At 41.7% G+C, this 21,313-nt stretch overlaps 2 protein-coding genes across 5 annotated transcripts in view; both read left to right on the top strand.

Moving 5' to 3' along the window:
* The first annotated feature begins 366 nt into the window (after positions 1–366).
* API5 (apoptosis inhibitor 5) lies at positions 367–17,309 on the top strand. Of its 3 annotated transcripts, none has more exons than XM_049825798.1 (15): positions 367–572; positions 4,129–4,290; positions 5,244–5,337; positions 6,402–6,467; positions 6,833–6,984; positions 8,372–8,578; positions 9,116–9,220; positions 9,898–9,987; positions 10,576–10,757; positions 10,968–11,061; positions 11,588–11,644; positions 12,573–12,649; positions 12,998–13,134; positions 13,985–14,140; positions 15,137–15,207. In XM_049825798.1, exons 1-14 carry the CDS (start codon positions 504–506, stop codon positions 14,107–14,109), a joined length of 1,617 nt encoding a protein of 538 aa, XP_049681755.1. In that variant the 5' UTR covers positions 367–503; the 3' UTR covers positions 14,110–14,140; positions 15,137–15,207. The 3 variants fall into 3 exon arrangements, with proteins under 3 accessions (XP_049681755.1, XP_049681757.1, XP_049681756.1); XM_049825799.1 differs by lacking the exon at positions 367–572 and adding an exon at positions 1,498–2,708; XM_049825800.1 differs by lacking the exon at positions 13,985–14,140 and having other exon boundaries at positions 368–572; positions 15,137–17,309.
* A 1,097-nt stretch (positions 17,310–18,406) lies between these two features.
* The window catches only part of TTC17 (tetratricopeptide repeat domain 17), a 61,806-nt gene continuing 58,899 nt past the window's right edge, over positions 18,407–21,313 (top strand). The window contains exon 1 of one of the 2 annotated variants that reach the window (XM_049825793.1): positions 18,407–18,622. In XM_049825793.1, the coding sequence (XP_049681750.1) occupies positions 18,407–18,622 (216 nt within the window). The remainder of the gene's footprint in view (positions 18,623–21,313) is intronic. The other variant, XM_049825792.1, reaches the window with a different exon arrangement.

The following is a 21,313-nucleotide window of genomic DNA, read 5'->3' as shown; positions in this document are numbered from 1 at the left end:
AGGCTGCAAAAGGTGAAGGACACGCCACACCCCTGAGCAAACACCCTCTCTCCCCCGACAGCAGAAAAAGCCCCTGGCTGCTGCAGCTCGAGACTGAGGGCCAGGCAAGTAAAAAAAAAAACAAAAAAAACCCAAAACGAAACACCTAATTCTGAAATTAATTTTAACGACCACGCGCCTCGGCGACAGAAACCTGGACACGAGGGGCCACGCAGGAGCCGGGGCAGTCTTGTTTACGTTGAATAGGCGTTTAATATCATCTAAACTCCACTGATATAGGATGAATTTTTTTGGGCCCCCCCGCCTTTGACCCTGCAGTTCCACCGCCAGCCAGCTGGGGGCGCTGTTGCAGTCGCCTCCCCACGGCCGCTCTGCAATCCCTCCGCCTCGTTGGTGCTGACGGCGGCGGCCTGAGCGGTAGCGGCGGGCCGAGCGGCTGCGGTTGCTGAAGCGGCGGCTTCGGTTGCTTTAAGCGGCGGTTTTCGCCCCTTCCCCGCCGCACCATGCCGACTGTGGAGGAGCTTTACCGTAACTACGGGATCCTGGCGGACGCCACGGAGACGGCGGGCCAGGTGTGCGGCGTGGCTGCGGCCTGTAAGGCCTCGTTAGGCCTCGGGCTTGAGTAGAGGTGGCGGCGCCGCCCCAGCGGGGAGTTTAGGGCTGGGCGGGCGGTGGGGGAGCGGGAGGGGATGGGATGCTGCCGCAGGGGCCTGCTCGCCCCGCCGGACAACCGGCTAGCCCCCGGGGCTGTTCTCGGTGTAGGTTTCCTTACGGCGCCGGGGTGGGGGGGCAGAGATAAGCTTCGTGCTTACGGTTCTGCAGGGACGGCAGCAGCTCTCGTCGCTTTTGCATCCTCTTCCCGTCCTGTCCGTAGCTCTCCTTTTAAATGTGGCGTCGCGGATATTAACTAGTTATTAGCTAGAGGAGTTTCGCCTGGTGAATTCAGGCCTTAAAGAAGACACCGGTAGTCACTCAGATCTGATCCAGCACAAGTTGCAGTTCCGGAGAGCTTCTGGCAGGCTCTCTTGCTCAATGTTTGTTGGAGGAAGGTGAAGTCTGTTATGGTTTGGTAACTGCCTGTAGCCCTTTGGTTTTCTTTTCCATAAGGAAAGAGTGGAAGGTCGATCCTCATGGCTAAAGGAGACTTTTACCTCTAACTCCTGCCAAGATCTGCCGTTTGCTTATACTGTTACTGAATTATTCAAAGAGGATGACTTGGTATATTACCAATACAAAATATTATGGTTAGTTAAAACTAGTTTTTGAATTGTATCAGGCTCTCATTTTACTCAATGGCTACCTGAAAAAGCAGCAAATTATTTATTATTTTTTTTTTGGTCATACTGTACGTAAGTAGGAAAGTGGCTTTGCACATACCTAGCAGTGGATTTTAAACTAGATACTACTATGCAAGGTCATTTGTAAAGTTCCTTAAGAGGACAAATAATATGGTGGTCTTTTGGTGTTTGTTTGTTTGTTTTTTTAAAGTTGTTGGTTTGGGGGGGGGGGGGGGGGTGTAATTCAAGTCCATTCACTTTGCTTGTGTAATTATGCCCTAGTGAAACAAAGCATCCTTGTAAGCAGTCCAACACAAACATCATCTTGGAGCTTGGAGCCAATCAAAAAATGCAACTAAAATGTTGGGAACTATGGGGAGAGACACAGAATAAAACAGATGCTGTTGCTGTGCCGTTTTACAAATACGTAGTCCATCATCAGTTTGACTATTGTGGGTAGCTTTTGTAAGATTAGAATGGCAATTTTAGGTAGAGCAAACTCCAGCGTAGTTAAGAAAAGCAGCCTGTGACAGGGATCAGTAGCCGACGTGTAAGAACCTCTGTGGGTAAGTATAGAATGATGATCCCTGATATAGTCTCCCAGCTTTGCGCCTCTCCAACTTGTGGACTTCCAGAGCCAGAGATAGTGTCTTTGTAATTAGTATATCTTGCTAGATTGTTCTTCAGTGAACTTTTCTGATGCTTTTTTTAACTGATTAGATTATATTTCTGGCATACAAATGTTCTGTGGCAAAACGTTCCATTACTTCATTAACCTTTGTGAAGGAGCTATCTCCTTTGAACTTGTCATTTCATAATCTTATTTGATGCCTCCAATTTTTGCATTCTGAGAAGCCATGAGTAATTGTTCCTTATTCATCGGTTTTATCCCACTTGCTACTTTATTATCTCTTAACAACTGTATGAATGTGATCCGTTGCTACAAAAAGTCATAGTCACCCTGTCTCAAAAAAAGAAACCTTGAACATGTGGAGAAGTGCAAGGGGACAACCAGAAGTATGACATTAAGAGGAGTAATTTAAAAGACCAGAAGTATTGAGCTTGTAAAAGAGTGTTTCAGTTGAGAAAGGGGCTCAGGTATGATGAGTCTACCTCTTGAGTGGAATGAAGGTGAGAATTTGACAAAAACTATTAGGACACGGGCTTTAAATATAGAGGAAGATGAACTTTTCTCCATAATGCATTCTGAAACGTGTCACAGGACATCATAGAGTATTAATTGGTTGGAGAACTAATCTAGAGAAATTAATGGATGATTGGTCAATTAACAGTTATTAAAAATAAAGGTATGGACACTTGCTCTGGCTTAGAACATTCCTGTGTTACAGATTGGGAGGAAATGTGCAAAACTGAAGGATGATGCTGCTTCTGCAGTTGCCTACTTTTTTGTTGAGCATTCAGTGCTGCCAGGTATAGGGTAAAACAAACTCCTGCCTGAACTGTAGTTTGCCTAAATGACAGGGGTAGTTGGCATGCAGTAATACAAATTCAGGGAACACAAGCTACTCAATTTCATTGCTGTGTGAATGCCTTTTAAATATGTATTAAGTTTAAGTAATTTGTTCCACAAAAAAGTTGTTCTTACTGTGCAGTCTGAGAACCTGTGACTATAATAATGTGTGTTTCATTGTTAGTTTGTGCTGGCTCATTCCTGCCTTTGCTGTTGAACGCACTGTGTTGGAACAGCTACAGAGCAAACTGGATGGGGATGTGGATTGGCTGAAAAGTAACCATTTTTTTTCCTTGGTTATTTTTATTCCAGATCATTGTCCCAATCCGGTTCAGAATCTGGCAACACAGAGAACTATCAACGAGGTGTAGGGAGTGTTTAAGGAGCACTGGTACTGAATGTTAAAATACAGCTTACTTGAGAAGGAATTAATGCAGCGTACTGCTTTGTAAATTAATATCTTTATTTGCTATGGGTGAACTTTTATGTGGAGTAGAGCTGCTGATACGCATGGCTCTGGGAAATCTAATAGAGCAAAAAATTGATGTTGCTGTTCAAAGTAGGATAAGTTGTCTAAAACATTCTCCTCACAACCATGAAGAAAATTAATGATAGAAGGTTCTGATTTCTGCTAGCATCCTAATAATGCTGACTTCTATTTCACATAGCTAACCACAACAAAGACTTCCATTTATTCCAAAGTTTCAGTCCTGCAGGCACAAAATCAGAAGCGCCTGTGTGATTCTAGTTGGAGCAGCTAGAGAATATTCTACTCTGTTGCTGAAGTGTTTATTTCTATATTTCAACTGGAAATTTCTTTTTTTTTTTTTTTTTACCTAGTCTCTGTTAACAGATCTTTTAAGAACTATGTTTTATCTTAGATTAAGTTAACTGCTTGAATAGGTGCCAGAGATGCTTTAGCGTGATATACATTAAAAATCATTCGTGATCCATTCCAGTGGCAGGGTTGTTGGGAGGGGTAACGTCTGCTTGAGAGACAATAAACAAGCAGGCAGAAGGCAGAAGCTGCTTGAAAAACTGCCTGAGTGCGGTGAAGGTGATCATGTAATTCCTTGAGTCTGCGCTAATCTAATCGCAACTGGTATGCAAGAGCTGTTAGCCTTAGGGCTGGTAGTTTGAACTGTAAGCACTTGGAACAGACAGAGGAATCAGAGTAACAGTAAAAAACAGTCGATAGAGGCAAATTTTACTACGTTGGCACAGTTACATTGGTCTAAGAGAAATTTATTTCTTTGTATGAAGCTTGTATAATATAGTTCACTTAAATAGCTGAAGTGAATGGGAGAGAAAAAATCCTTTCCTTGTCTTAAGACGACCCCAAGATTTTTCTACTTATGTAGTCTGTTTTTCCTCTTGCAGCATAAGGATGCGTACCAGGCAATCTTGGATGGTGTGAAAGGAGGTGCCAAGGAGAAGAGACTTGCAGCCCAATTTATTCCGAAGTTCTTCAAGCATTTTCCCGAGCTAGCTGACTCAGCTATCAATGCCCAGTTGGACCTCTGTGAGGATGAAGATGTTTCTGTAAGAATAAGAACCTTGTAGCAAGTTGATACATTGAGTTTGTATTTTGTTATTCCTTTCTCTTTGTTTTTCGTAGGCTATGTCTTTTGGGAGGGCAGTGTTGGTCTTTAGAAAATTTAAGAATACTTAGTGGTATTCCTGCAAAGAAGAATCTATTTTGTGATGGTATGGGAAGATACATCAGTTTTCATTTGTCTTTTTCACTCCCATCAAAGGAATAGCTCTGTAGAAAGAAACTTAGATGCAGTTTATTTGAATATCTATTACATTTTTTTCCTTTCAAAAAGCACTTTGTGGTAACTGGTTCTAATACATCCTGCTGGGAGGCAAGAAAATCTATTCGCACCTGAGAACCATGGGAATGTGATTCTGAACGTATTATTCTTGCAGAAGTCTTGAGATGCTTTATGCTGCTTCTGTGATGTTGATAGAAGCTGTACCTTTGATGCACCTTTGGTTATCAGATCCTAAATGATTTAGGCAGATGATTCAAGGATTTTTGTCAGTGCTGGGAGCAAAACCTAGAGTTTGTCTCTGCCATATGCACAGCTGTAAAACTATCCTTCCTGTTCCTGTTAGCAAATAGGTCTTTGTAATAACACAGATTCTAGCTCTTTATTTTGTTGATCAAATGAATGATTTTGTGAACAGGGGTGGTGTTTGAATTTAGGTTTCCTCCAGTGCTGCTTAGATCTAAGAAAAATATATTATTTTCTTCATAGGTACATCATAATAGTTTCATAGCAAGTAAGAAGTTTGGACTGCCACTAAAGTCTGAAACTTGAACGTCGCTTTCTGAATATGATACTCATGTTAAAAGAATATGTGTTCATTTTCTCAAATTGGGCTGATATTTCTGCCAAAATTTGGTAGTTGAATTGCCCGATATTGTTTTTTGTAATTGCTTTAATTTTAATTTTTTTTTATTTCCACGATACTGACAATTTTCACAGATCCGGCGACAAGCAATCAAGGAATTGCCTCAGTTTGCCACTGGAGATAATCTTCCTCGGGTAGCAGACATACTGACCCAGCTTCTACAGTCAGGTAGGAGACATTGGTAGTTTCCTGGCTGATCTTCTTGTGGCACACCTAAAAATGGATATAATTTTGTTCCATAAAACATTTTTTGTTGGTTCATATTTTGTTACATAGCGGTCTGTCCCAGTGCCACTCATATCCTGCTTCTGCCCTTCCCCTCCCCCCCCCCTTTATATTTGCTGTACAGTTATGCTGCTACTTCTGCTGAAAGGTCGCTAATTATCTTAAGCTAAACTGAAAATCTTTCTTTTAAATATAACAAATTTTTTTTCATCTGTAGAAAAAGGTGGGGAGGGGGCGGGACACAGGATGGGACAAAAACAAAAGCCCTTCCAGATATGGACTGCAGCAAATTGCCTTCTGAAAAAGAGTTACTGGATTTCTAATCCAGGTACTTGGGAACTTTAAAAATCCTGAAGGCATTTTCTTCCATACAGTGCATTTTTGGTACAAAATATTTAAATCAGAATTTAATATAGAATATGTATTTTTTTAATTTTAGTAAGTTATAGAGTGCTAAATATTATATACTCGAATTTGTATTAAAAATGCATGATTAAGTCTCTAGGCTTCTCAGAAGAGGCTTTTTTTTTTTTTTTTGAAACTTAGACATTTCTCCATTTAGTTCAAGAGGAAAACTGTTTCTCCCACCTAGAAATACTGTAGATTACTTAAGCATTTAAAAAGAAGTAACTATTCATTTTACCTGAATTTAGTAGAGGTCAGCTCGTTTATTCAGCTGTTCCTTAATATGACTAAATATATTGATTAATAACTTCCCTTCAGGTTTTCAGTGCTATCAAGTTTGTAATGTTAAAGTTTCGTCAGGAAGGCTGAAGTAGCAAATAGCTTTTTGGTTTGTTTCCATCTTTCATAATCGTGGCTTTCTACTTCCTCAGTCTAGTAGTCGTTAAAAAGTACAAGTTATGTTGTTTATAATTAAATGGTGAGGATAGAATCCTTCTTGTGTGATATCAAAAATCTTTTTGTATTTCTGGTCTTATGTTTGCATTTCTGGTCTTACGTTTGCATTTCAAGAATATGCATAGTAGTGTTTTTTCTCTCTTCAGATGATTCTGCAGAATTCAATTTGGTGAACAATGCTTTGCTCAGTATATTTAAGATGGATGCTAAAGGTAAAGGACACTTTTTTTTATAAATGTCTTTATTAATAAACTTCCCAGTCTCTTGTAGAATGAGAACAAGGCTCAATTTTGTATTTTCTTAGTACAAGGCAAAAGTTAGACACACACACACTCATTGTTTGGTTTTACAAACGATACTAAACTTCTCAATAATTGTGGAACTGAATTATACAGACCAATAAAATGATGTGGATTCTTGTGCCAAACTATGTGAAAATTGTGGGTTTTCTTAAAAGTTAGTACAGCAGTTATTTTAAAATATGTCGTGGAGTCTTACAGGAGGAAACTTCTTTCTTCTGTATAGAAGGTTCAGGTCTTTAAACTAATTTGTGTTACCTGATGTATTCTTCATTCAGGGACTTTGGGAGGCTTATTCAGTCAGATTCTTCAGGGAGAGGATATTGTGAGAGAGCGAGCCATCAAGTTCCTTTCTACAAAACTGAAAACTCTGCCTGAGGAGGTGATGACAAAGGAGGTAGAAGAGTTCATATTGACTGAATCAAAGAAGGTGAGAGTCTTATTTCAGGATGAACTTAAGTATTATTAAGCCATCCCTTATCACTGGAGTTCCTCTGGAGGTATGTTTGTTTACACCACATGTAGAGTTAAGCATTGTACAGATGTGGTCTTCTAGTTGTCCTATTCTGCTACAATCCAAACTTTGCAGAATTTTTTTGTGGGAATGTTAAAATAATGTTAGGTTCTTCTCATTTTGTAAGAGCGACTTTTATTAGAATCACAGAATCATTCATGTTGGAAAGGCATTTTGGAAGATCAATCACCTCAGTGAATCGTGCTCAGCTGAATTCAGGTCAGATTTCTCTGCTTTGTCCATTTGGGTTTTGAAAACCGCTACAGATGGAAATTTCCCATACTGTCTGGGCAACCAGCTCCAATGTTTAATTGCCCTCAACGTGATTTTTTTTTTTTTTTTTTTATCCAGTTGGAACCTCCCATTTCAGTTTTGTGTCATTACCTCATTCTCACCCTCTCCACCTTAGTAAAGAACCTGGCTCCTACTCTTGGTGACTTGCTCTGAAGTATTGGAAGATTAGGTCAGGTATTAAGTATAGGAAGTTAGGTCACCTCACTCCCTTAAGACTTTTTTTCCTTTAGGCTGAAAAAGCCCATTTTCCTTAGGTTCTCCTCACAGGTCATGTGCTCTAGACACTTACCACCCTGTTGGCTGAGCTTTCTAAAGTTTATCAACAACTTCCTCTTAAAGGACAGCCAGACACTAGGTGCAGTATTCCAGATTTGATCTAGTGAGGGTATAGCAAAGGAGAATCCTTAATCCCTTTGCTTCCCTCAGTCTTCTGGCTATGCTCTTGTCAGAGCCCAGGATGCTGTTCATCACCCAAGGAATGCTGCTGACACTTACCTTTAGCCTGCTGTCCCCCAGAACCCTGAGGGTCTTTTCAGCAGAGCAGTTCCCCAGCCCATCAGTCCCCAACATGTGCTGATGCAGGGAGGTTCGTTCATCCCAGGTGCAGGACTTAGCGTTTGTATTTGTTGAATTTCATGAGATTCCTGTGTATTCCCCAAGCTGAGAAAGACACAAAAAGTATTAAAACAATAATGAGTAGATACTAATTTAACGTTTATTCTGCCTGAAGCATACTATTTTGTTGGATAAGAAATTTGTTCTTAAGGTTAGAGTTCAAGAAAAGCAATGTTTCCTGTGCACAACTTGATGGCAGTTACTTTAATTTGGAGGTGCATACAATTATACTGCATGTTTTTCATGTGTTCTTTTAAACTTGTGTTTTTAAATAACTAGAATTTAAATTTAAATGCTAAATACTTGCATAGTTTACCTTTTCAAATCAAGTAGGTTTGACTTGGAGCTTTGCAAATTACCACCATAGAAATATGTTTTCTGGTGTTCTGTTAAGGTACTAGAAGATGTGACAGGCGAGGAATTTGTTCTGTTCATGAAAATATTATCTGGATTAAAAAGCTTACAGACAGTAAGTGGGAGGCAGCAACTAGTGGAGCTGGTAGCCGAACAAGCCGACCTGGAACAAACGTTCAATCCATCTGATCCAGATTGTGTGGACAGACTTCTACAGTGTACTCGGCAGGCAGTGCCGCTGTTCTCAGTATGTATTTATTTGCTTTGCATGAGGAGTATTGTGGAAAGTTAATGGGTGTAGCTTCTCTTCTCAATGATTCTGTTAGAATGACAGCATATCAGTACTTGTCCACCTTACGCTTCTAATGTATTAAAATGTTGGAAAACATCCTTAAAGCATCCAAATACAAAGAGCTTTTGTGTTATTCTCTGCTTTTCAACATTTTCTTTCAAATTTAAGATGTTACGGTGAGTTATGACAAGATTCTTATATTAGGTTCATACATGTATGCGTTTATTTCAAGTCTAGTACCAGGCAATTGCAGCACTTAAAAAGGCCTATTCTTGGGTTACAGGCAGTCTTTTCAGCCCCTGTTACAGACAGTTTCTTGAGTTCAAGCTACCTGGAAAGGTCTCTGCGTTTTAGGAGTTAGAGGGAAGTTTAATAAAGCTTTAAGGTATAGCTGTGTGGTAGACATTTATAAGGGTGGAGTGATGGGGGGAAAAACATTTAACTCCTTCAAACTTAAAAAGTAGCTTGAATAATGTGCGGTGTTTTTTGCAGAAAAATGTTCATTCCACAAAATTTGTTACTTACTTCTGTGAGCATGTTCTGCCAAACCTCAGTTCTTTGACTACTCCAGTGGAGGGTCTTGATATCCAGTTAGAGGTAAGCAAAGCTAAAATGTCTTTCAAATTGTTAAAAATAAGCATCTTCGATGAAGACAGCTATTTGTAAACTACTTTTAAGTGGTTTTCAGTTCTTGGCTTGAAGGAGAACTGGCTATGCTAGGAAAAAAAATAGTTTGCTGTATTGAGGCATGACTGAGCATTGCCTTTTAAAGCACGTGTCATTTGTCCCTAGCTTTTGAGACAAGGCTAGAATAAGTAGATAGGTGTAATCATTTTTGCATTACTGTAAATTTTTTTAAGCACATAGCATTTACTGAAATGATTGTTGCATGGCTTGTGCTAATTTAGCCTCCTAAGGGAGTGGCTTAATATCTGTAATTTTGCTTACGTTAATCAGTGCTGCAGCTTCAGTTAGATCTCTGTGAATCTCACTTTGAAGGCAAGCTGTTCTGCAGATGTGGGAGTTGAAGTTCTGTTTACTTGTTGACTAATGAAGCTTGTTGGGATTAGATACACAAACCTGTGTGAATGACATGAAAAACAGACTAGGCATGTTCCTCCTTGTATTCTTTCCTGATGTTTGGGAGAGGTTTAATTGTAATAGCTGACCTCTACTGTGCCAGCCATAATGATGTGATAATTGCTTTTAGGTTGAAAGTTAAGCCTTTGTACTTTTCAGTTAACACACAAAAACCCAGCTATCCTTATGTGTAGGTTTTGAAGCTTCTTGCTGAAATGAGTTCATTTTGTGGCGATATGGAAAAGCTTGAATCAAATTTGAAGAAGCTGTTTGATAAATTACTGGTAAGACTAATTCAATTTTTACTCATGTAAAATGCTTTTTTTAAAAAAAAGGTTTCATCAAAACAAGTTATTTTTATCTCTTAATCTATCCTTTTTCTGAAGTGGCTATTTCAAAGATAGCTCTGTCCATGACACAAGGTCAAACATCATTTTACCATTCATAGCCTTTGTAGATATAAAGAGCTGTTACCTGCGTAATGTTTTTAATCCAGTAAACTCATGTGGCTTTGTTCTTTTTAAATTTTATAGTCATGAGTGATTAATGTTGATCTTGTTAAAGGCAGTATCTGCCCAGACAACTGTAAGCATATTCAGAGCTGTTTCAGAAGGATTGGTGCAGCACGTTGTTGCTTCCTGTGGTAGCAGTGCTACCATAATACTTCCTCTGAGCCAGAGGTGTCAAGTCACATACGTGGAGGCAAACCATCTGCACCAGGACTTCATGCAGTGGTTCATCATGTTAGTATAGTGATCGGGTATACTCCTTAAATTCTCAGCATAAATAAACCCTCCAGTTCAAACACTGCAAAAGAAGGTCAGTCTGTGTAAACGCGTCTCATGCATTTGTCTTTCCTTTCTGTTCATTAGGAGTATATGCCTCTTCCTCCGGAGGAAGCAGAGAATGGGGAAAATGCTGGCAATGAAGAGCCCAAGTTGCAATTCAGTTATGTGGAGTGTTTATTGTATAGCTTCCACCAGCTGGGTCGTAAACTTCCGGACTTCCTCACAGCCAAGCTGAATGCAGAGAAATTGAAAGACTTTAAAATCAGGTAATCATTTAGAGGCAAGTGTTAGAGTTCTGTTAGAAGGTGTGAATTATTATTGTCTGGGTGCTAAAGAAGCACAAATCAGATTTGTAGAGGACTTATTTTGAGCATTTTTCCTAAATGGGGAAAAAATGAGATTACAGCTTCCCTGTGCTTATGCTTTTATTTTATGGGAATATTTAAAAATTGACAGATCGCTTTTGAATTTTTTAGGCTACAGTATTTTGCTCGAGGGTTGCAGGTGTATATTCGACAGCTTCGTCTAGCACTTCAAGGGAAAACAGGAGAAGCCTTGAAAACAGAGGAGGTAAGTATTGTTCAGGAATTCCAATTTTTCTAATCAAGCCTACCGAAATAACCACTGGCACACACTAATGGGCTGCAGTCTGCTGCAAGCATGCAAATAGATTAAGGGAATAATACTGCTAACATCTATTGCAACTGCATCTCACCTGATGCTTTATTTTGCAAGCTAAGATGATCTTTTAGTTTCTAATGTTAGCTGCTGTCTGCATCCACATGTATTTGGCTTAACTGTCTGTGCTCTGCATTTTGTTTTGAAGGGGAGATTTTCATACATTGGGGGAAAAATTTTGTGGGAAGTACACTGGAACATTAAAAGCAACTAGTTAGTGTAAAACTGCAAGAAGCCTAAAAATAGTTGTAATGGAAACTCAGAAGTGTACACACCTTTCACTATTACTATTGCTATAGCAATTCACTAGGAAGAGCAGTCAGTTTAATGTTAAAACTTCATCAAATGCAGTTGGCATAATTTAAAGCTACTAGAATAGGTGTTCAGTGGTGTTTCTTTTTTTTTTTTTTTTTTACAGAACAAGATTAAGGTGGTTGCCTTGAAAATAACCAATAACATCAATGTTTTAATCAAGGTAAGTCCTCACGTTACAAAAGAGTAAATTCATACAGTAGAGTAAGCTATGCAGAAAAAAGGAATATATTTGAACTAAGTTGTATTGTGTTATTAAGTTAGTCAGTGTTAGCCAGCTCAGGGTTGCTGCCACTTTACTGTTTCTGAAGAGACATGGATCTGCTGTTTATGCATGCTGCTTAGCCTTTGCTGCTGTTGGGATAGGGTGTTGAGGCCCATTTTTTGCAGCACTAGTTGCCTGCAGGAGCAGGATGCCTTGCTTTAGGGGTCTCTGTACTCTGGCCAAGCCTTTTTCCCTGTCGTTTCCCTTTCCTACCGTGGCAGGGAGCAGTAAAGAATAGTTTGAAGAGGTGCAAGGAGATGTAAAGGAGGAAGGAGGCAAAGCAAGCTGCTATACAGAACCTTTTTTCTCCAAAGAGTCTAGGAGAGATGGGCTGCAGAAAGAGACTTCCATCCAGAGCCCTTGAAACTATTCTGATTTCTTTTAACCACCTTTTCCTCTCTTCTTTCACTTACCATCTCTTACTCTCAATAACCACAATAAACCAAAAGCTTTGCCCACAGTATTAAGAAACCTACCTTTTATACCATGATACAGATATCGGATGTTTCCCTGCAGGAGCTGTTGTAGTTCATTATAAGATGCTTGATGTGCGCAGGGAGAGAGAGAAAGAATATTATGTCAGTATAAGAGGCTATTCTGTTAATATAAATCTCATTTGAATTTCCTAGTAAAGTGTATGGGCTAAGGCAGCCGGATAAGGCAGTTAGCTAGTGCTGCCTTCTCCCTGTGCCATGGGACTTCAAAAAGGATTTTAAATTGTTGGAAAGGAACTGTTATTCTGAAGTCTCAGTAGCTAGCTAAAATTTTGAAGTGCAGTCTACATGAATTTAACTGTAGAATAAACGGTCTGATTTTGCCTCCATAGGATCTCTTCCACATTCCTCCTTCTTACAAAAGTACAGTTACACTGTCCTGGAAACCAGTACAGAAGGCAGATGCAAGGTAAGAGTTGTTCATAAAAAAGAAAATGGTGGTGGTAATTTTTGCTGTTTACAAAATAAAGATCCAAAGCTGCATATATATGATATACACAGCACATGAGCTAAAAGGTGTGCCATCAAAAATAACACCCTCCTGGAAGGAATTAAGGCTGTGGAGTGATAGTCTTGCTTTAGGGATGCAATAGACCAAATCAACTGGAGACTAGCTTACTTCCTCTTTTGAAGTATTATTCAGGGCATCTTCATTAGTTGCTGCTAGCTTCCAGTGGTTAATCTTTGAGGCTGAACTGCTATTCCTGTACTTGTCACCACAGAGGTATAATGGTCTCTGTTTGTTTTCTTCTGTCAGTCAAAAAAGAGCAAGTGAAGATACAACCTCAAGTTCACCCCCAAAGAAAGCTTCGGCAGGACCAAAAAGGGATGCCAGGCAAATATATAATCCTCCCAGTGGAAAGTACAGCAGTAACCTGGGTAGTTTTTCTTACGGTAAGTTAGGCAGCTTGGAAGAACTTCGTCTAGTGACAGTTGTGCCTTGGGGCAGGGGGAGCAAACAAATGAAGTGTCATGGTTTAACCCCAGCCAGCAACTAAGCACCATGCAGCAACTCACTCACTTCTCCCTCACCCAGTGGGATGGGGGAGGGAATCGGGGGGGGGGGGGGGGGGGGGGTGTAAAATTTGTGGGTTGAGATAAGAAACTAATAATGATAATGGTAACACTAATAAAATGACAATAGTGATAACAAAAGGATTGGAATATGCAAGTGATGCACAATGCAATTACTCTCCACCTGCCGACTGATGCCCAGTTAGTTCCCGAGTGGCGATCCCCCCACCCCCACTCCCCCCAGTTTGTATACTGGACATGATGTCTCATGGTTTGGAATACCCCTTTGGCCAGTTTGGGTCAGCTGTCCTGGCTGTGTCCCCTCCCAACTTCTTGTGCCCCTCCAGCCTTCTTGTTGGCTGGGCATGAGAAGCTGAAAAATCCTTGACATTAGGCTAAACATTACTTAGCAACATCTGAAAACATCAATGTGTTATCAACATTCTTCTCATACTGAACTCAAAACATAGCACTGTACCAGCTACTAGGAAGACAGTTAACTCTATCCCAGCTGAAACCAGGACATTAAGCCAACTTACTGTCACGTTCTTGGAAGATCAAACTGTACTGTCACCAATTTTTGTGTGTAATGGTCTCTTTCTAGCTGTTGGTCTGTTACAGTGTCTGTTACCAGCCTATAAACTATACATCATTTGCAAGTTAGTTTTAGTAGTGTTTTAATACACAGAGTTAGTAATTGAACTATTGTATTCTCTATTATGACACACAGCACTCGCACCCCAAATGTCCCATTGGACAGACCAGTTGCTGCAAATGGCAGAGCTGGGCCACCTGTCGAACGACTGGACCTGTGCTGAATTCCTATTACAGCCACTGCTGATGTTGCAGACCTGATCCAAAACTTCGGGGAATTGCCAGGTTCACTGTGCATACACACAGTTATGTCCTCATGTTCCCAGCCAGAGTGATTCTCTCTCTGTGCGAGTCATATTTCTGGGCAAAACCTGAGAACAGTTGCAGACTGGATGAACAGGCTCAACAATGGCAGCAACCCGTTCTTGTTCTGTTCCCTGTAGGCCCATTGGTCTTACCTCTGTCAAGTAAACAGCCTGCTATGACAAATTATTACCTGTGCCTGTAGGTTGAAAAACTGATACAAAGCTCTGTTTTATATATAAAACAAAGAGAAAAGGTAAAATCTTCTGCAAATTTCTTACTACAGACTTCAGGTGATACACCTGTGTCTTTCAAGATAAGCTTGTAGTCCTACAGTTCTAAAAATTAGGCAGTATTCAACCAAAAATTTTTTGTTGCTTACTACTGTTTCTTGTTAGTGAGATGCTTAGGCCTCTGATCAGCTTTTGATTTCTGTACTTTTTAAAATAAGCACGCAGTTGTCTTTGTAGATTAATATGACCTGTATTGTAAGACTATACATGAAGAGAAGGCATGGAAGGGGAATGAGAGTTTGATGTATTTACAAACAAATCCAAAGAAACTTTAACAAAATGTTTTGTGGGGTTTTTTTTGCTGTGATCAGACTTGTTCTTAACAAAGGGAAAGGAAAAAATTTCTACAGTGTACAAATAGTTTGTGTGGTATCAGTCTTATGTCTGAGATTTTTTTAACTGGATATCGTTAAGATACCAGCCCAGCAAAAAAACTTAAGTATGCTGGTGATAACGTTAAGGATAAAAAAGGACAGATAGACTGACAAAGTTGTGGTTTTCCATCATTTTATAAAATCGCTAGGAGCAAGTCAGACTAACGCCTCAAGATCAACATGGTGTTACTGGACAGAAGGATGAGCTAGGTAGCCTCAGAGACTTAAGTCAGCCTTCAGTACCTCCAGTTATTGCTATTTAATTTTAATCTGTATACAACGTAAAAGCTGTATGAAAAGTTTTGACTTTTATTTCAGAGCAAAGAGGTGGTTTCCGGGGTGGACGAGGAAGAGGCTGGGGAGGACGTGGCAATCGTAGCCGAGGAAGAATCTACTGAGTAGACAGCTACACCTTCCATGCCCCTGAAGGGCTAAAGTGAAAGTGTTACTCAGCAAGTTTGCTTGGAGTATCGTTTCCTTCAAGGACTGCCTTCCACTAAGACTGACTTAAATGTTCTTTATACCTTTGTATGTATGATCTACTTTTCTAACGGACTACAACTTGTCCATAGTGAAACTACAACTGTATTTTTGGATGCTTACAGTCAGCAGTTTTGGGTTCTTATTTTTGAAGTGTCTTCAGGATTTATTCAAAATTGGAAAAGAGCATAGATGTTATATCAAAAGCTACATCTTGACAGTTTGTATATTAACCTAAAAATCAGCTACTGCATAACTGAAACTATATAATTGAGTTTATGTATTAAGTAATGGACAAGAAAGGCATGACAACAGAGATTCATGTCAGATAAGCTTAGCAGCTGAAGTAATCCTTTCCTCATCTGTAAGCATATTTTGCAATATGTGGAGAAGAGTACCATTGTTAAATTTGCTTTGATTTACTTTTTTTAAATGAAATTGAATGAGATACATGCTGGTTTTTTAAAGTTTGCAACAGGGATGGAGATTCATTTTGCTTGTAGCATGAAGCAGTCCTTTTACTTAGAGATGTAGAGAATGTGGTGTTTTTTGGTTTGCACATCTTACTCTTCTCCGTGCATTGTAATGCAAAAGTGATGTTTTGCAAATGGATTTTTAATGTTTAATATGAATATGTGCATATAGTTATGCCGTGAAATTTCAGTAAATGAACAGGAAAAACAAAACAATAAATGACTAGAATTATTCCAGGAATGGGTGAAGACTGATGCAGTGATTAAGCTTCATAGGCTGGAGCTAGACCGTAGCAGTATCTGGCTCTTTTCTATGTTTTGCAGATTTCTGGATTAGTTGGCACTTGAGGGTTGGGGGTTTTTTGTTTTGTTTTTTTGTTTTGCGGTTTTTTTACCAATACAGTTGCATTTAAAAATATATAAATAAAAATGTATTTTGGGTAACATGGAAAAATTCCAGCTATGTAGTTCAATTCAGGTGGAAAAGTTAACAATTCCATGCTATTTTTTTCCATAGCAACTTGGGATTCTCATTTACTGGTGTACACCCAGAAAATACAATGTAAGAGCACAATGCTTTTTTTTTTCTTTTTTTTTTTTATTCTCACCATTCAAAATTTTTACTTCTCAGGTCTTTCAACCTTGTAAAGGAATTAGCAGATAGTAAAAAAGAAGTTGGGACAGAGTAAAAGAATTCTAATGTGTTCCAGGGTGTGTTGATGTAAAATAGCTTAGGCTTTAGAAGAATGAAGATTATTTCTTATCCTCCTTTTTTTTGTTCAGCCATTTGATATCCAGACACAGACAAATGCCTGAAAGTGATGTTTGCCCACCTAGTTCCATTTGTATTTGCTTGTGAATCTGACTCGGGTGTCTTCATTAACACTCTTTTGGTATTTATCACTACAATCAGAAGGCCAGAATACCGAAACTGTGTCAAAGTTAGAGACATTGTTGATGCTGAATTTGAAGTCTGGTTTTGCTCAACTCTGGAGCAGTAGGCAGCAAACTTTGGACATTCCAGGACACGTGAGCTGACTTGTATTTCTGATTGCATGCCAGCTGCTAAACTCAGACTTGTCACTAAAACCAACAAACTTGGCAAAGAGCTTTCAAGGACAAATTTGTGAGATCAAAATGTCACCCTGAAAATAGGCACTAGATGGGTAATAAGCTTCCATGGGGGGGGGGGGGGGGGGGCAGGGAATAGTCATTTTGCACTTGTGGCTATAATTTGTGTTTTGAAGGAATTTTAAAATAATAATCTCAAAGCCTAAACATAGCTTGCATTTAGACTAATAATTAGGAACTAGCAGCTTATTTTCTCACTGAATTTTGAGTGAGTTTTCTTTACGGGACTCCTGTTTTTCAGAGGTGATGTGCAAGTTCTTGTGGCCTCGGAAGTAGTTAGATTTCACACACACACAGTTTCATATTTAATTTTAATGCAGTGAGTTCCTGTGGAGACACCTGTTTACCATCTTGTTGAATTGTAAATGTTCCCTTATGCTTTTGGAATAAATTCATTTTGTAATTTTGTTTGGCTCATTGTTTCACAGTTACTCTGCAACATTTTGTGTTGTCTTAGTAAAAGGGTACTGTGGTACCTTTTTGTTTTAGTGACTTACTCCTTAGATTGCTATAGATGTGTTGAGCTATTTGCTGCTAATAAATAGATCTTAGCAAGACTGCATTAGCCGTTTCAACTTTTAAGTAATTCAACTTCTAAATGTAAAATTTTGGATAGGAATTTAAATATTCAGCAAACGCTGCATGTCATACATCTTATTTGGGAATTATCACGTGAAAAGGAGTCATTGTCTTAGTCAACCTCCTGGATGTTGACAGTGCAATAAAATTTGTTAGTGTCTTATGATAGAGCACGAGTGGCTTGGAGTAGCAGCGTAGGTTTTTTTGGTGAAATCTGTAACGTGCCAGATGTGAAAACTCTGGCAGCAGTAAAACTGTCATACTTGTGGGAGTATGTTCTCTTCTCCTGAGAGAAACTGAATCCCTTGCCATCAGTTTAACCACTATGCTGCCATTTGTAAACATTTGTTTTTCTCGTTTCTGCCTAATGGGTTTGAGTTACAGACACATTTTACTGTGTAACAGGCTCTGGGAAGTCTAGCGTCCCCAAGAAGCAGAACTGTTGGCAGCTTGCTTGCAAACTTAGAAAAGTGGAACAGACCAAAGCTTGAACTTGGCAGCTTCTAGATCTAGCTCAGGCCTGGGGACACAGGCGACTACTGTTCACGGAAAGGAGAAGTTTCGATTTTTCCCGTGCAACTGAAAAGCGTTAGAAGGAGAAAAGGAGTGATGTGTTTTCCGGAGCTACCTTCACCCGGCCCTTCAGTGAACTGGCATTAACTGTGGATAACTGCGCGTACAGGTCGGCTGGATTCGGGCAGATAGGCCGTTTCCCTGAGGGGTCGCGGCAAACGTTTCAGCGTGCGCTAGGCAGAAACCAATTTATTTTAAAACGAAAGTCTTCAGCGCGGAGCCGGGCGCTGCTTGTCGGCCTTTCACGTCAGCCTCGGGCTCCCGCCGCCGCCTGAGGTAACGACTCGGGGCCGCCCCCCTTCCCGCCCCTCCGGAGAGGCGGTGCCGCCCGCCCGGCTCTCCCCTTCCCAAAATGGCGGCGGCGGCTATTCCGTTTCCGGGTGGTGCGGGCAGGCCGGGATTGGGGAAGATGGCGGCGGCAGCAGCGTCCGGGCGGGGCGGGCTGGGGCGGGCGTGGGTCTTCTCCGGCTGGGCCCTGGGCCTGTGCTCGCTGCTGGCCTCGGGGACGCGGCCCGCCGCTGCCACCACCCACTGGGTGGTCACGGAGGACGGGAAGATCCAGCAGCAGGTGAGCGGCGCGGGGAGCTGCCCACCGCCGCTCTGCCCCGGCGGCGGCGGCGGCGGCAGGGAGAGCCCCTGCCCCGAGCTGTGTGGCGGGGAACGGGGCCCGTCGTCCCGGGCGGCCCCGGCACGGGGGTCTGCCGCGGCGAGCTGGCGTCGCTGGCGAAACGTGGCTTTGGAAGTCGCCGGAGCCCCGGGGCGAGGCGGCGGGGAGGAAGGGTCGGTGGGTCTATGCCAGCCCGAGGATAGATTTGTGACTGGAACCGCGTTTCCAGTCAGCGGCGGTTCGCGCTTCACCTGCAGCCTCGCCGAAAGCCTTCAGCTCCGTAGGCCGTGCTGCTGAGTAAGCGGCGAAGCCGGCGGGGTCCCGCTTCGGTGGCGAAGGCTGGCAGGACCCGGACCCTGGGCCTGCAAGGCGCGCCGCGACCTGCCCGTGGCGTGAGGAGCCCTCCCGCCGCCGGCGGCGGGTCCCCGGTGCCGTCCCCGGTGCCGCCGTCCCCGGAGCGCCCCGCCGGCGCCTTCGCCGCGGACTGGCGCAACCCGAGCGATGAATGAGTTTGCCATTTTTTCACATCCCCGCCCCGGCTGCTTTTTTTCGTGCCTTCTGGAAGTAAGAAGGAAAAGCGGTGGGGGTGTCTGCTTGGGGCAGAAGCAGGCGCCTGCCCTGCCCTGCCCTGCAGTAATTTCATGGGTTTAATCAAAACGTCTTGCTTTGATAGCGGGCTGCGCCTCACGTTCGCTAAGCGGCTGGAAGAGTCGACGTGGGTTTTTTATGTTTGGGCTTTTTCTTACTTGCTTTGCTCCCTCTTTGTTGCAAGGCAAACAGCACCAGAAATCGACTTTTGTGTCGGATCCGCTTTGCTTTTAAGCAGAACTGCCGGATCGGTTTCCCTCTGGAGTGGGAGAGTTAATCGCTGTAGCAAGCAGTGTGGCCTTCTCCCTCATAAAAAAGAGTGCGGAGTGACGAGCGTCTGTTAACATCACCTTCCTTTGGTGAGAATTTTTGGCCCAGCCTCCTGTCAGAAAGCATTAGGGTTCTCAGACAGGTGGAACTGGCTTTCTCTGCAGGAAGCCCCTGCTGTCTATATGGTTCTCGGGCACTCCAGCTGTCTGTGTGGATCTAGGCGCTCTCTCACCCTAGTTAGTCATAAATTAACGAATGACAACACTTGCAGTGCTGTCTCACCTCCTTTTCAGACTTTATGTAGTGGGGAAGTGGTGAGAGTGTATGATAATGTTCTGGAAGCATCTGTGTGTGTACATTAATTGTATATTATCAAGTTTGGGTCAAGTGTTATTTTGATTATTGCAGGAAAAGCAGCTGTGACTTGAAAAAATCTAGTTAGCTAAAATGACTTGAAAATCTAATTAGCTACATTCAGCACTGATTTTAAGAAATGGCTTTTTATGATGTCAGTTAACTGATGGTACAGGTAGAAGCTTCCACTGTACCATTGCTATGCAGTCAGCTATTCTATTACAGTTACCAGTGTTTTCAAAGCAGGGGCATTCCCATGTTCCCTGTGTACTGTTCTCAAGGTCTGTAGCTGAGGTGATGAAATAATATCTGTGGAATAACTTCTCTTACCTGCATGGTCAAAATTAATCCATCCGTTTCCAGCAAGGAAAATCAAATTATAAATAGGGTATTACTTGGAATGTGAGGAGCCGGATTCTTCAGTAGCTGGGTAGTGCTGCTAATTGTCCAGTGAGTTTTTTTACTAAGATGTATTTCAGCATCTGTTTCTGTCATCTCCCTGGCTCTTGTGAAAATGATAGTTAAATTTGTGGTTATTGCCATTGCCATCCCTGCAGAGCACCTCTGAATTTCATTTTTTCCACTTATTCATATTTTGGGGAATGCGAAGAGCAGGTGTTTTCTAGAGTTTTAAATGTCAAAATGTAATTGTGGTTCAATAGTTAGCAGCAAAGCCAACAGATGATCTCCATTGTCCAGCAATAGGAAGGAATTGTCATTGTCCCACTCCACTCTGCACTGGTGCAGCCGCACCTTGAGTACTACGTGCAGTTTTGGGCGCCTCAATATAAGAAGGACATCAAACTATCAGAGTGTGTCCAAAGGAGGGTGACCGAGATGGTGAAAGGTCTCGAGGGTAGGACTTACAAGGAGCAGCTGAGGTCATTTAGTTTGTTCAGCTTAGAGAAGAGAAGGCTGAGGGGTGACCCCATCACAGTCTATGACTTCCTCAAGGGGAGCAGTGGAAGGGGAGGTGCTGATCTCCTCTCTCTGGTGACCAGCGAGAGGACACAAGGAAACAGAATGAGACTGTGCCAGGGGAAGTTCAGATTGGACATTAGGAAAAGGTTCTTCACTGAGAGGGTGGTCAGCCACTGGAGCAGGCTTCTCGGGGAAGTGGTGATGGCACCAAGCCTGTCAGAGTTCAAGGAGAGTCTGGAAAAGGCTCTTAGTCATATGGTTTAGTTTTAGGTACTCCTGCAAGGAGCAGGGAGTTGGACTCTATGATCCTTACGGGTCCCTTCCAACTTGAGATATTCTATGATTCATTGGCAATGGGGTGGTTCATTAACAGATTTACCAATTTATCGGTAGAACCACTTATTAACAGGACATAAGCCTAAAAATTCCCTGCAGAGCATCCCTTTGCTTTAATTTTTCAGACTGTTCTTCGTTAAGTTGATTTTTGTCATGAGAACTTGTATTTTCACCAGTAGGCTT

This window comes from Accipiter gentilis, chromosome 22 (assembly GCF_929443795.1).
Source record: "Accipiter gentilis chromosome 22, bAccGen1.1, whole genome shotgun sequence".
Lineage (NCBI taxonomy): Eukaryota > Metazoa > Chordata > Aves > Accipitriformes > Accipitridae > Astur > Astur gentilis.
Note: the sequence above shows the minus strand (reverse complement) of the source record. Positions and strands in the feature narration are given on the sequence as shown.

What these genes read in the sequence shown, in the direction of transcription:
- API5 (XM_049825798.1), top strand. Translation starts at nt 504, where the DNA reads ATGCCGACTGTGGAGGAGCTTTACCGTAACTACGGGATCCTGGCGGAC. An exon ending in TTGAAAGACTTTAAAATCAG is followed by an intron (nt 10,758 to 10,967) that starts GTAATCATTTAG and finishes TGAATTTTTTAG; the next exon opens with GCTACAGTATTTTGCTCGAG. An exon ending in GTACAGAAGGCAGATGCAAG is followed by an intron (nt 12,650 to 12,997) that starts GTAAGAGTTGTT and finishes TTCTTCTGTCAG; the next exon opens with TCAAAAAAGAGCAAGTGAAG.